The sequence below is a fragment of the Pagrus pagrus genome (genome assembly GCF_965226575.1).
Source record: "Pagrus pagrus genome assembly, chromosome: 1".
Classification (NCBI taxonomy): domain Eukaryota; kingdom Metazoa; phylum Chordata; class Actinopteri; order Spariformes; family Sparidae; genus Pagrus; species Pagrus pagrus.
In genome coordinates this window covers 34,457,066-34,473,043 of record NC_140185.1, presented here as the reverse complement: position 1 = coordinate 34,473,043, position 15,978 = coordinate 34,457,066, and the positions used below count along the sequence as shown (strand labels likewise).

At 40.0% G+C, this 15,978-nt stretch overlaps 1 protein-coding gene across 2 annotated transcripts in view; it reads left to right on the top strand.

Annotated features, from left to right (window-relative positions):
• Positions 1-15,978, top strand: part of chst8 (carbohydrate (N-acetylgalactosamine 4-0) sulfotransferase 8) — a 184,438-nt gene that overhangs the window by 38,943 nt on the left and 129,517 nt on the right. For both annotated transcript variants that reach the window (XM_084359893.1, XM_084359892.1), the window contains exon 2: positions 5,543-5,736. In XM_084359893.1, the coding sequence (XP_084216019.1) occupies positions 5,577-5,736 (160 nt within the window). In that variant the 5' untranslated portion in view covers positions 5,543-5,576. The remainder of the gene's footprint in view (positions 1-5,542; positions 5,737-15,978) is intronic.

Sequence of the window (15,978 nt, the reverse complement as noted above, 5' to 3'; positions counted from 1 at the left end):
TCTTTAAAATGAAGTGTTGTTTGATCATAATGAGATGTTTGTGTCAAGTTGTGACAGCTGCGGTGATTTTGCTTTTGTCTTTTGTGTTCTTATTTCAGGTAAAGTTCAGTGAGAATGCACGCTCTCGTTCAGCTCTGCCCTGCTTAAATATAATAATGTCATATATATATATATATATGATAATTTAGAGACACTGAAATATATGCTTTCATCCGCATGTGTATGGACGATTGCTATGATGTCTGAAAAGGCATAATTCAGAAAACACGTCACTTCAATTCGTTCCAAATTATACAGGAGAGGCAGCCAAATAAAAAAACAAAAAGCAAGACAGAAGAGAACGTATTACTTCTATTTTAATGTTTATACATTTCTGTATTCATATATATATATATGAATATATTTCATACCTCATCCCCCATGCAACTTAGCTTTTACTAATAAGATAGAAATACGCTTAATGTGCATCACATCCTCGTATCAACACAATGCAGAGTGTACCAGCGACAGACATTCTGGACTGTCATCATGAGCTTGCAGGTTAAGGCAAGAAAACTGCTTGGTCAGGTTTATGGAAACATTAAATCGGGTTAAAATCACTACGTTACTTCTGTAACTTTGACTTTTGGTTTAACTCTACCTTCCATCCTCCTCCTCCTCCTTCCTTTACAGACTTTTTTTGCTTTTTTCTCCTCGCTTCCTCCTTTGCAGCTGAAATCACTACAGCAAATATTGATCTTAATAAGCTGCTTTCACAGTTGACCTATTTGGGGTTTTTTCTGATGAGGACGGGATTTAACTTGCAGGAAATGGAGGTGGAAGATGATAAAATAACGTCCACAGCATTCTCACAGTGAGGATGCTTGAGTGGCACAGTCTTAGTTTAACAGAATAAAGGAACCTGCTGAAACCAAACACTCGCTTGAGGCCAAGACAGCAAGAGCACTCTTTTCAAATCCCTCGAATCAACACTGACATGAATGCATGTTTTCCACACTTTGCTGAACGTGTGCTCCTTTGTCGTTCCTTACAGAGGTTTAAATCTGAATGCATGTTTTTTTCACTTTCAAAAATATATAAAAAAATACCTCCAATAGCCAAAAAAACAACTGACAGTTGTTTACTTGACCCCTGATGTACAAAAAAAAATTGAAATAGGAGTGAAAGCCTGGAATGATTTCCTGTGATAAGGTTACATTCTGTGGTTTTTGTACTGTCAGTTTGAATGACACCAGGATGTAGAAGGTCAAACACTGTTGAGAAAACAGAATGAAAGGAAAGCATCTTTAAGCTTTGTTGCATTCGACGCTTTTATAAATGTGAACGTGTCGGAGGAAAACTCTCTCTCTCTCTCTCTATATATATATACAGTATATATATATACATATAATATATAGAAAAATATTTCAGAAAACAAAGATAGATCTGAATTTCTTAGCATGCATCGACTATATTTCTTCATATCTAAAACCAGTGTGGTATGATGCTGCAAGATTAGCGTCAGAGACGCTGTAGTTTTTTTGGGATTATGAACAAGATGGTGATACAACAGGTATTGGCGGTGAACCAGCTCAAGTCCCCTGTAATCCCAGTAAAGAACACCCTCATGAGTGTTATGGCTTTGATACAACAGACAGAAGTGCATGTCTGCTGATTAAAAGGTTTTCTTCGAGGTGGTGTGAACACATGGGGATAAAAGATGGCGAATAGCTCGTAGCGAGTCTCCCGGTTAGCACCAGAGTTGGCATGGCAACAATGCAACCTGCACAGCAAACCCAACAATGAATGCATACTTTATATCTTTGTGCAGCAAAGGTTATAAACACATAAAAGAGGAATGTGGCCTTATCTTGTTAGCATTATTAGCATTCACACTTGTTATGAACTGCACTGTGGGGGATCATATCCTCAATATGCAACAACAAGGAACATGACCATCTGTACAGAGATCACCAATGCGTCTATCTATCTATAACATACACAATAAAGTGTTGTTCTCAATATCAGTATTTAACCTTTGTTGAAGCTACTAATTGAGCAGGGATTTGACTATTGTACTGAAATGTTACACACAGTGTAAAAACAGACAGAAATATAGAACAATAAATTCATTTCCCTTCTCTCCTCTGCATCAAATAAAGGGTTATTAAGCATAATAATCATGCTTATGCACTGAGCAATCCACTCCTGAACCACTTAATGACACGTCTGATCCATTCTTATCATTGCCTGCGTGGTTTCCCTTCAGAACGACCTATAAAACGTTCATATAGAAATGTCAATAACGGGCTGTATAGATGAAAGTCAGGGTGGCTTAATGGTTCGACATGTCTGTGATGAGTTTAATCCCCACATATGCGAGTGCTGTGACGTTATTCACATTGATATGTGTCGCGCTGCCGTGTCAATCAAATGAAGTGAAAGGAGTCATTTTCATCGTGGTGGTATTGTACAGGGGCAGCCATTGACAGCATGTGAGAAGGAAATGGATAGCTTTAAAGGGCGACTCCACCAATTTTACATGTTAAAGTGTGTTTACAGGTTTTGGGGAGCACTACTGCATATGTGAAAAAACGTTGTATTAAACCTTTTGTGGCTCCAGAGGGAAGCTGCATGTAATCTGATAAACTGCCTCCAGTGATGTCACTCAGTGGCTAAGTTGCATTGTGGGTAATGCAGGCACCAGGTTTTGAAAAGAAAGGCGATATTTCTACTGTATCAAATCTGACCACTTGTTTTTAAATAAGTAAATAGGAGCGCTATGCTAGACCAGAGGACTTGCAGTGGATTGTGGGAAATGTAGGCGACAGGTTTTGAAAAAGGAAGAAGAATGTGTGGAATAAAAAAGGCGATTTCTCTGTTCTGCTTCATCCATTTTGATAATTTGTTTATAAGCTGTCCATAATGAGTCCAACAGTATTATAGGAGTGCAAAAACCTGGCACCTACATTACCCACAATGCAACCCAACCACTGAATGACATCACTGTAAGGCATTTTATCGGATTACATGCAGCTTCCTCTGAAGCAATAGTACTCCCCAACACCTGAAAAACACTCCATTACATTCATTGCTTCTCTTTATATGAGACAGTCTTGATGTATTACATGTTTGTAATGTGTCTAAACACAAGACGAGAGGCTGCTTTAACCTGAAATAACCTCTGTGAAAAGATATTATCATGTATTATATATCGAGAGAGTTTCAGTATCAGTTTTGAAGCATGAAATCTTCTCCTGAAAAGATAATTGGTCCTCGTGGAATAGACTGAACTCTTCTCCTCTGGGTGGAGAAGTGTTGTAACTCTAATGCAAGAGTGAACCCTGTTGAACCTCTGCTGTGGCTGGGTCTGTGCTTATTAAAGGCCGAAAGTTTCACGTAAAAGCAGAACAATGATCAACTGAAAAGAAATAAATAAATGCATGAAAATGTTTCCTCTCTTCACGTACTTAATATACACATCCACGCTCAATTTACTTTCTTCTTTACTCATTATTTCTCCTCCGTGTTGACTTTGTGGTGTCTTTTGTTTTATTGTTTCTTACCTTGATTATGTGGTTAGACATTGTTGTAAGCCTCCTGGGATTTCTGTTTCAACTGCGTCTTTGTGCATCACGCCGTATTTCATTTCCTCTGTTTATCCTCCGTCTTAACAAGTTGAAAATAAAACCAAAAAATCTCGACAGGAGTCACTGTATATTCAAGCATCACGGCATTGAAACATGTCACATTTGTTATATGACGGTTTATTTATAGCTTCTGGTTTCAACACAGGGTGCGATGTGAAAGTAAAAAGTTCCTGACTTAAATAAAATAGAGACAATTTTACTTTTTCTGATGATGACTCGTGGTTGAGGAGTCACCAAAGTTCATTTGCATATTAATTTGCAGACAGATGCTCCGCGGTCTCTCTGCTGTGTGACGGAGCCCAGAGTAGGTCCGCGCTCATGCCAGTCCAGCTGATATTGTGTTTACCAAACTATATCCTTACAAACAGAAGACAGATTGCTTTATTTGGGGGAATTAGATGCTCGCACAGCTTGTTTCCATGTTGAATTTTTGAACAGCTTTAATTCGTCATGGTTTTTTTTTTTCTCTTCTAACTGACGTAGACCGAGGTGTTAGATTTCAATCCGGCATATACAGGAGCTTATTTTGTTCTCCCGTGTTTCTATAGCCTTAAATGAAATGCTTGGTCTTTGTGCTGATGGGCACACGGAAACCAGACTTAATGCTTATATTTAACACTAAAATCAGAGATATAATGGTAGGATTTTATCTTGTTTTCATTGGAATTTGCCTTTTTCCTGCAAATCAGGAACTACGAGGTTTTCATCACAAGTGAACGCAGCATCCGCCTATTAGAATCAGTCAGAACAGCTCTTCACGCGGGCTGCAATTTACCAGCAGAGGAGGAATAATTCAGATCATTGAGTCTACTTAAGAAAAGGTAGCAACACTGCAATACTTAGAGCAACATTGTGTAACATGTTTACCTTAAAATAACAGCTTCAAAATCATTTTGATGGTACAGTAACAGGCTGAATGGCGTCTCTGCTTGTTTCTGCACCGTGTAACCTCAGTGAGAAGGTCGGATCACAGCGTTACATACATACGAGATATGATACGTTCTCAACACATAACATTGTTATGACGTACTGTAATGAGTTTGGTGTGTAGTTAGCACCTTCATTACAACTTTGTATTTGTATTTACAACAGTGGTGTTGTACATAATGTTGCTTTAAGGTAAGGCAACTTTATTTATTTACCACCATTGCACCGGACACAAGGCAATTCAGTGTTCCTTACTGATATATAGAAATGCATGAAATTAAGACATAAAGAAAATATTAAAATTGCATTTAGAAGACAACAGAAACAAAAGCAAGCAAAGAAAAAGTTACGGATTAAAAATAAGTTATGAATCTGCTTATTTAAAAGTAAAGTATCAAAGTAAAAGTACCCGTAATTTAAAAAAAAAAAGGTCCATGTGAGTGTTTTTGTTATTATTATTACTGATGCACTAAGATGCTAAAAGCATTTGAGCAAATGTTCTAATTATGTTGTATCTATTTTCAAGTTTCAAGTTAATTTAATTTATCCCACACGTTAAAAGCAAACATGTTCTGCACCAAAGTGCTTCACAAAGACAGAAATATGTGTATAATGAGACAAGATTAAAGCATTGGCAGACAATTACGAAAAACATGGAGGTGCTTCGCAAATGTTAAAGAAAATACAGCAAGATAACAACAGAACAATTGAAACCGCATGTCTGATGGCCTCTGGTAGGATATTCCAGACTTGTAAATAAAGTAGGAGTAAAGAAGTACAATATTTAGAGTATACAGTAGCTTAAAAGTGGGACACTCGTACTTGAGTAAATATATTAAGTTACTTTTCACCACTGCTGTTTCCTGTATGAATGTTTGACTCTGAACGCTCTGCCTTTTTTTCTCATTCCCTTTTTGTCTGTCTCTCTCTCGCTCCCCCTCCTCTCTCCTCTTTCCTATTTCCGTTCCTTCTTTGATTTCCTCCAGAACTTATTACATTAGCGTCTGACTGTGCCGCATCATGCTGTGGATGAAGTGGAAGATAGTGGTGGACTCCCTGCGTGGACGGAGAAGGAGGATGCCCTGTTCCCTCTGGTTCCTCCTGCTGTTCGCTGCTGGAGGTCTGGTTCTTTTCATCCACCAGCGGGATCTGTCAGAGATGGTCCAGCAACAAGGCCCAGGTCAGTCTCTACACGACACGGAGCAGCATAAGGTTCAACCAGCATGGCTTTTTGAAGGCTGATATTTGTACTTCAGCTTTGTCAAATGACATTTTAGTCTATAATTAATCTTCTTAACTTCAGACATTTTCCCTTAATGTAGTCTTTGCAGGATGGAAAAGCTCTCAGACTGAGGGGCAATCATTCAGATTCTCCTAATTGATTTAATGGATTCCAGCAAAAATGCTGCCAAAGACACATGATTAACATTTTCGTGTTCAGTTTTCATCATCACGCTGTGTTTACATGATTATTTTCACTACACAAACATGTTTCCAACATAATTCACACAATGGTCCAAACTTTTTACAGCTCTTGTAACAATGTCTGCCCACAGCGTGGGCTGACGAGGAGGGAAGAAAGTAATTAATGATAAAACTTAATAGTTTGTTGTTGGCGTGTTTGAACAAATCACCTCACATTAACAAAACTGACGACGTTGCAAAAAGGAAATATTTCGCTGCAGAATCAGAGAAGTTTTGAATTCTGCAGTTTTTCATGTCTGAACTACTTTAGTCATAACCTTCATAACCACAGAAGAAAAGCTGAGCTGTATTATGATATAGGATCAACACTCTGAATCTGAGTTTGCTGAGACTTGTAGTGAAGTTTGTTTTTCCACTGAACTCCTGTTTGTTACCAAATTCCTTATAGGCAAATTTTGCCACTTGGCAGCCATCTTGGCAACGCCACCAGACAGTTATTTCAGACTGACAAGACCAGGCTCCTGTCTAAATGAATGGGGAGAGAGCCAGAGCTACTTTTAATCAGTCAGATTTAATGAAAAGTTTGGTGACTGCCCCAAAATAAGGTTTAAGACACCCTTTTCCCACAGGTTATACTTTCACGACACCAACTTTATTCAGGGCTCAATACAGACTCATGGCTCATCCCACTAGAGCACATGAAGTGTAATGACTAATCTTTGAGTAACCTCACCTTGCTTGGTAATCCTGTGTATTAGTGTGATATCCTCCTCTTCCATGTTTCTTAGAAGTCCTTCTGCAGCCGCACCACATTAGTTGAAACTGTCGTGAATCTTACCTGTGCACTTCCAAGCAGCAATGCGATTGGGTGGTATGTTTGCTGGTTTGGCTGTGATAAAGCATCAGTTGGCTCTGATGTGACATATTTTTCTATTTGTGGTTAGTATCAGTGGTGTGTCTCCTCTCTCCTCTGGTATTACAGTTTCAAGGCAAATGTTAAAGGGATAATATGTAGTTTTAGAGAAGAAATGTAAACTCAGAATTTTAATATTTACAGTATTAATGAGGTAAGAATAGTTTCTCAGAGGAAACTAAGGTCCCAGAACACTGTTTGAAGCTAGAAAGGTGGCAGGGTCCGCCACACATAAACAAATTAAAAAGTATGAAACTGTGTTGTTCTTTAAGGTCAGTTTGTTTATTGAGTTTATTCATCAAAAGGCTTTAAAACATCAGTCAATGAAGATCTTGAATAGGAGCAGAGTAGTCTCATCAGAGCTGCCTTAGCCGTATCCATACATTAGTGGCATTCATACAACAAAAAATATAGCCACAACCTGAACATCCACCACCACAGTAGGCACCACAGCCACATAGGACTAATGAGCAATAAATGCATGAAGTTAAATGTCATATCGTCTCTCCTTCCTACAAGAAGATAGACAGTGTATTGTATTATAAGTGGACATGTACCAACACATGAATCTGTTCCTTCTGATCGGGGGGATGCAAGAGTTGCTGCGTGGGAACTCAAGAATAGTCCAGAACAGATGAAACGACAGAGGAAAACTTAATGTTCGAATCTTTGATAAACATTTTCTAATCATTAGCGTTCTTGCATAGCTGAAAATATTATCCGACAGATTTGTCAAACAATTGAGCAAACTGCAAATGTGGCTGCGTTAATCATACTGGCTGTGGAAAACACTAGATGGATGAAATATGATGTATTTTGCAAAATAAAACATAACCACTCCAACGTATGGACACACAAACAAAAGAAAGAAAAAATCACACACTCAGGAAGACGAAATAACAAGCGAGCTAATGCACTGACGCAGACAAGGACAGCAAAGCGTATGTAGGTACACCAAGGCCGCCTGTAAATACACATTAGCATGTCTGTTTTGTGTTTTGCATAAGTATACCAGCAAATAAATACACACATTAATGCACATAAATGCATAAAGCAATCATAATATACATGTAATCATGTACTAGCACCGACACGGACACATTACAGGTCAAAGAAGAGATGTACTGTTACATGTTTGTGTAGCTCAGTATTATTCGTTGTGTGTTGCGTTCAGGTTTAACCAGCACGGTGGAGAGAACGTTTCCTCCCCGTATATTTCCATTTTCATTCCAGCTCGGCGGCCCTGCGGTCAGGGTTTCCCACCCTGACAGAGGGAGGCCGTACATTCAATTTCCAAATGAGTCAAACCTTTGTCCTCATGAAGGGACCCGATGTGCTTCTGCTTGGCTCCCAGCATTAAGGAGATTGGGGTTTAAGCAGCCATGATGGAAGTGTGTCCTGAGCGTGTCAAACTAAGCTGCTTCATGTCTCAGAAACAAGCGATCATCTGCTGGCTTACGTGCATCTTTGGCTTGTAGTACACTTTCCACCTAAATGGGAGCAGCATGTGTTGCATGCTGCTGTTGTCGGACCAGCCGCTGTCTTTGATTTCAACTTACAGGGGCTCATCTTGATCTCAGCAGCTGCACATTTTGGGGTTGCTCCATGTCGTCCATCATGCGGTTAGCATGGCAAAACACTCAATTTCATTGTTTTAATGTCGTCAATAGTCGACGTGTTTATGGTGGCCGAAGATAATGATGATGAACAGTCCCACGGGGCTCTCCGGCGATGAAACCAGCATAGTCAGACAAGCTGCAATCCGCTGAGTTGAGACACTATCGTTTGTCAACAGCACTGTGAGTCATGAATATCAGAGCAGTGTCACATTCCACAGCAGAAAGAGCCACTTAGCCAGAGTGGAATCTCTCCAACCCTCTAATAGTCCCCTGATTGTCAGATCCTTTCAGGCACGGTGGCAGGTGAAATAAAAGGCCATTCACAATGACACGCGTAGGACACACACACACACACACACACACACACAAGCACAAAATAGAAAAATACACAAATTTTGTCGAAACATACAAACCATGACAACCACTATTTAATATTCATATCAAATATCAGCCAAAGACCAATTAGAGCTTATACGAAATTAGTTTATGCTGTCGAGGATTCGGACAAAAATGGACACTTTTCATCCTTCCAGTGTTCGTGTGCACAAGAAGCGGACGCATGTGATGAAACCAGCAGTGCTCAGCGAGTGGAGCGACATTTTCATTACAAGCAGCGGTCAGCGTTGGCAGTGTCACAGGAGTCGACACAATATAAACACAGCGACATCATCGATCAACAGTCCAGAATGGCAGAAACACAGGCAGTCAGACAGTCGTACAGGTTATAATCATTCAATTAGTGTAAGTACAATAAGTAGATTACATTTCTACAAACTTGCATTAACAAAAACAAAAATTGTAATAGTTTTTAATAATAGTAATTTTAGCTGATACATGTACATTATCTACTGATATCAGATTGTTTTGTACAGTTGCAAGTAGGAATTTCATTGATTAATCAACTGATTAATTAGCATTAAGAATTAAACCGATTAAAATGTATTAACTGACGACCAGAGATGGACACAATTACATCAAAAATCTTGTTAAAAATTACAAATACTTACAAATACTTACCAGAATATCAAAATTGAATACAGATTACGTAAAAATTCATATAATTTATTATTTAAAAACTACAACCAGGCATTCTGCTGATGTTATTAGATCTCTGCGGTTAGGGTAGCTTCAATGTGCGTCTGATCTCTGTGGGCCTGTTGTAAAATAGAGTGAGATGGGAGCAATGCAGTCAAATTGAAGTCATTATTTTGTGTCATTTAGTTTATCAGTCAAGTAACTTGCTTAGGTCATTAATTATTAACCGATATTTGATTCTTTAAGTAGCTGACTGGTAATTAAAGGTGCAGTATGTAAGAATTGGCTACCCCCTGAATTCCTACTCCGAACAATTATTGGGCAGCATTTCATTATTAACTGCTAATTCTTGCTTACTATAGCTGCCATTAGGTAGTTAGCTCAGATAGCCAGGCGCCAGGCGGTCCGGACTGGGAGCTTGGAGTGCTATTATGCAAAGCACAGGCTGGGGCTAGCTGGTTGACGTGCTAACATCTGTAGATATCTCTGCAACAGAACACATAGATGTTTTTGACATCACGTCAAAACTTTTGTTTCTTCACTTTCTGTTGATAATCTTTCGATTTACTGACTAACTAAAAATCTTCATCCTTACTTGGAAAAAGTATTTTTTCTGCTTCTTGCTAACCAGGCTACACATCTAAGTTTTTGTATTTCTTTTTTGTGTTTGCATAAAAGCTGTTCAGTAATTAATAACAGTGACACTCAGACAAAGTCTTATACGGTACAATCTATCGCCACAATAGAAGATGTCAAACAGAAAACAACATATGTCCATCTGTTAAATGCTCATATATTAAAACAGAAATCTTGTCATGTCATCAGTAAGTAGAATATTTCTTTGTTTTTTCCCAAAGTGCATCATTGTATAGAAGATGTCTCCCTCCTTTGAGTACTAGTCATTTTTCCAGCATATGGTTTACATCTTTGGATACATTTTGCAGCCTAAGCGCATCCTTTTATCTCGACTGCTATATGGTTACTGAATACTGAAGGAAGGATTCTTCTTTACTAAATCATGCATGAGAGACTGTGTGCTGTATACAGAACACAGTGGCTACACAGTCTTCCCAGCCCCCTCACTAAAGCACAATGAGCAAGCAGTATCTTTGCCTTAAGCTATGGTGCTTCACCCTGGCAGAAGCTCATATCTAATAGAGCTGAGTTATAATACATTGGGTGTCAGCTTTTATCTGCCTCCCCCTCCTTCTCCACCTCTTTATTTGGCTTGCAGTGCGCTCGAGAGCTTTGTATCCCGTGGTTTAGATGGCCTGCACAATGGTAGCTGAGAAAACTGCAGTTTAACTGGCAACAGTCCCCCCCCGATCCTCTCCCAAGTAATTGTTTAAGGACAATTGGAGAAACAGCAGCCGCTTTCTCAGGGAGAAGAGACACCTGAAGAGCCGGCAGTTCAGATAAATTGCCGGCACAAATTTACACCTCTGGGCATTTTTCAGATTACTATGGCATTGAGGACCCACTGCTCTGGTGAGTGGAAGTTCAGCCTGTGTGTTTACCCACAAACAACAATGCAGAACAATCCATAGAGGGAGGAGGAGAGATGAAGTTGTTGCATGTGTGTCAGTGAAAATGAGCTATCGTGCTACGAGTGCTATTAACAGGAGGTAGCCTACATTACCTTAAGTGCATAGAGTTTGGCATGCGAGGGCCGGCTGGCTGTGGCTCTGCAACAACACTACACACAACATTATACTTGTTTAACATTTTAATTATACAGATAGTGTACACTGGAAAAAAACCCAATCACCAGAATAAAATGCTGGCAGTGCACATTTCTGCAAACCACAAATACGATGAAACTTTTCTTTATGTTCAATATTCAGTTTTAAATTGTGACAACGCTGCGCTTGTGGTCCAGTGTGCTTGGCATGAAAACTACTTGGTTAGGGTCGGAAAAAGATCCTGTTTCAGCTTACCTTGCTAACTCTTTAAATGCAATATAACATTTAATGTAGAAATGTTGATGAGAAGAGAAGAAACAGAAACCTTGGACTATGTTTTTAAAATGCAGAACCTGGGCAAAGGCATTCTGGGTACATGCCGAGGGCCTCCAAACCACTAGGGGGCCCGATGAGCAAAGAGAGGGGGGAAGGGATCATACACTGCTGATGCAAAATAATGTTTAAGATATATTTAAAAATTAAAATAAAAAAAATCTCAGAGAATCTCTGATCTGAAACTTTATTTAAGTGTTTATGTATTTATTTATTTATTTATCTTTTTAAATATGCAGAACGTTAACTTTACATACCCAATCAATCTCGTAGGATTACTGAAATATAAACCTAAAATTAATTAAATCAAATGGCATAATTGTAAACACGTGGCAGTTACGTCATGCTGTTTGTTTATTAAATATCAAAATGCGGGTCTACAGTCTGCCTAGTGTAATGCAGACCCCATCAACTCACCAATAGAGTTGAAAAAACAGCAGAAACTTGTTGTATTAACAGAAAAAGGCTGTTGAGATGTTTTCATGGCTCTCAGTTGAGATTTTTTAGTAAATATATGCCACTTGTAATTAAAGAAATTAGTATTTCTTGCTTTCTCACTCAGCCTCCTTCGCTGCTCTACCCATCAGATACCAGCTGCAGCGTGCAGGTGTCAACACTTTAGACCGCTGATCGGCAGCAGCAAATATAATACTTCAGCCTATTTAGCATGAAAGTGCCATGACACATATCTAATGAAATGAAAATGAAAAATCGAGGCTGTCAAAACGGAATTCATTTCTGTAATAACAAGTCCCAGCAAAAAACTGAAATCCAAGATTCAGGACAGATGTGATTACACTGAATAATATTCTCATATTACTGAGAATGTCATATAATCCATGCTTGGTCTTGTACGCATTAATTAAAGAGCAAAGGATTTTTTTAAATCGAAAAATTGAGTATTCCCATAAACCTGTTTGTAAAGGTCGCACGTCGTGATAAATCCACAGGGGATTATCACCTCTGCAGTTCCCCTCAGGTCTATGTGAGTTTTATAACTTCTTTTAGCTCAGTTTTTTTTTTTTTCCAGGTCCTGACTTTACTGAATCTGTCCACTCTGACTCTCACGCTCCTGTAATACCGTTTTCTTCGGCTACAGCAGACAGTGTTTTTCAGTGAGCTATAAAAACCCGGGCTAACAGGACAGCTAGCCACAGAAAGCGGAGCATTTGACAGCTAAAGAGCCAGATGTTTTTCTCAGGAGGGGTTGAAAACCAAAATCAGAGAAAGAAAGAATGAAGATTGGACTTATATTCACCAGATGGTCATAAAAAATGACGCCAATGTTGCTTTTTATCTGCTCAATAAGCAACTGTTGGCTAAGAAGGTCGTCATACAGTACTAACGTAAAAGGTGATTATATGTCAGTGTTGTGTTTATAGCTCGTCACTCATAGTTTCTTGACTTTATTCGCTACCTGGGGAAGGTTGATGTTATAAACACATCTTCAGGCAGACAGCGTGTCATCAGTACCTTTGATTTTATGCAAAGTCTAATCTGGCTGACATCTACTGTAAGTGCAGAGGTGGGGTCGGTCCGATAAAAGGCCAAAGTCTGAAAATGTCACGCTCCATTGTCTGTTTTCCCATGAAAAATAACTTCTCTCAACACTTCCTCCCTTCAAATGCCATGTTGCATTCAATCCCATGATACAGCACCGTCGATTTGTCTTCCACTACTGCCGTAAGCAGAGAAAGTGGAAGTAAAAGGTCCGTATTTGGTAAAGAAATGAGCCTTCGAGGAGTTATAATAAATACCACCTGCAGTAGACATGCAGACAAAACATTACACATGCAGGAGAGGTTAGCAGTGTGGAGATCCGTGGAGGCAGAGGAGGTAAAGCCATCAAGATAAACATCCCCTTTAGATACGCAGAGGCTCAGTTTTTTTGCCTGTGATCAGTTTATTCTGAAACACTATGCTTTGTCTGCATGCAGCCCATCGCGAATGCAGTGAATGAAAAAGTGGAATAAAATTAATCATCCGGCCGTCTAACCCTCCAACTCCCCATCCTTCTTTTTCTCTGTCCACATGGAGCCTGCCAGGAACCGGGCATATTGTTTCATGCTCGAAGGTAAAATTTGATCTCTCCGTCAGAGGTCCAGTAATCCCTTAAGCCATGTCTGTTTGCAAAGTCCAATTTAGCCGTCTCTTAATGTAATTAAATTGTGCTGATGACCCTCAGAGCAGTGGAGCTGCACCGTGTTTGAATGCAAATCCTCCAACGGATGTTTGTGGGAAAAAAACAACTGCATGTTATTTCATCCTGCTTTTCCATTCTTTCATCTGCGTGCGCAAAGCTCCTTTAACAAAGCCTGTTTTCTGTTGTGCCGGCGCTATCCCCCCTCCATCCCTCCCAGAGCAGGGAAGATCATTGGAAAGCAATAGTTGGCACCGAGGAAACCAACCTCGCGTACAATATGCTCCCCGAAAACAAGGGCTATCATGTCTTCTGAGCACAAGTACAACAACATACCTTGATTGGAATGCTAAAGCAGTTTAAGCCTACCTGCTCAGTGGTGGGATCACATGACGTCTGCTGGCACAGGGTAACCCAGCAACTATTATAGCAAATGCTGGTTCACATTCAGGGGAACAGAGGACAACTAAGTGCCAGGGGCCTCTGGGATATCCTGAAAAGAGAAAAAAAAAGAGAAAAACAGGCTATTTTCATGCGTGGGTATCAGGTGCCTGCATCACCGTCTCTCCAGCCTCTTCCAGACTTGGTCCATGTCAATTGGATTTAAAATGGAGCTGCTCAGAGGCAACTGCAAGGTCATGTGGTTTTCCATTAACATTAATGCCCGGGGTTATGCCACGGGAGCCCTGCAACATAATCTGTTTTCTCTGCCATCTGATCCCGCTCGCCCAATAGCCTCTATATGCCAATCTATACAAATAGATTTTGCTTTTCATATTCCTGCTGCAGCAGAAGTCAGGGTTGAAAAAGATGAGCGCTTTTAAGAAATAATGTTGAGAAGACTTTTTTTTAGATAAACTGTTGAGGTTGAAAAGCCTCAGACTTTTAGGAGGGAAAAAATGGAACAATTGCTTTTCAGTTTCTCTTTTTTTTTCTAATGTGAGAAAAAGGCTACCTCTGTGTGGCAGAGTCCGAAGGGAACGGGTGTACAAGCCACAAATCACATTACAGCCGAGCTCTCCACTCAGACTGTTTCTTCACTCTCAAAAGTGAAAAACTTTTTAAAAACAGCTGATCTTGTGCTATCCAGAAAACCATGAAATATGAAACACAGATCCGAATAAGCAACCATACAGCATTGAGGGGGAGGATGAGTGGAGGAGTGGGAGGACGCTGATTGAAACAAACAAACAAGAAGAAAAAAAAAGAGAGAAAAACACAACTGTGATCTTTCTTTCAACTCAGCAGAGTTGAAGATGCATCCTTTGAGCCACTGACGAGCAGACAGGGTGAGGACCCCCGCCGGGCCGGAGAGCACGGCTCGGCCGTCCTGCTGGTGGTGGGGGGGCTTTCAGGGTGCCCTTTTCCATAATGCCACGCTGGGCAACATTAAAAAACTCCAAAGAAAAAGAAATAAAAACAGAACAAGGCTAGAGCACCAGGTGGATCCAACAGTGAGGGTGATTTTTTGAAACTGTCTTTGAAGACTGTAATCACAGATGCTGCCTCTCAGTGCTGTCAGTCTGTCCCATGCTATGTCACTGCCAGAACCACAGCTGAGGCTCAATACACTGTCTGCGGCTGTGAGCACAAAAGGGGGTTCATCTTTAGGAGGACGGTTCCAGATAAACGTCGACCGTCGGAAAACCACAGATACAAACGAAGACGGAGTTTGCAGTGACATTCATGCTCCAAATTCCAATTTTCTGATTGTATCTGATTGTTTTGGATGACTGACCGTATCTATTTTTAGGATTGGCGCCCACATCCGGTAGCAATAAAAACTAATTGCGCTATTATAAAGACATCTGTAAAGATGTCACATCTGCTGTTGTGCCCTTTATTATTATGTATTGATCAGTTACAGTGCGAGACTTTGACATCGAACCTACCAGAAGCCAGACGGAGACACAGTTTCCTGAACGATGCATGTGTTCTCATCATGTTTCTATGTTATTAGTACGAACAGGTCAGCCTCAGCAGTACACGGCCACTCCAACACTGATTAAACTTGGCTTTTTTGTTCGCTGCGACACTGTCCTGCCAGTGTCTCTGGTCGCTTTACTATCTGTCTGACACCAAATCTTCAGGCATCTCTCTCGCTACAAGAGGGAGTCTTGTTCCCATGGTAGCACCAATTTGTCAGAACTGGACTGGCTATCCAAAAACTACTTAATAAGAGCAACATGACTGACAAATACAGAGCCAAGCCTGACATCTCTGCTCCGTATCCATGAAACTGAAAGAAATACAACAACAAAACATGTTGAGGGTT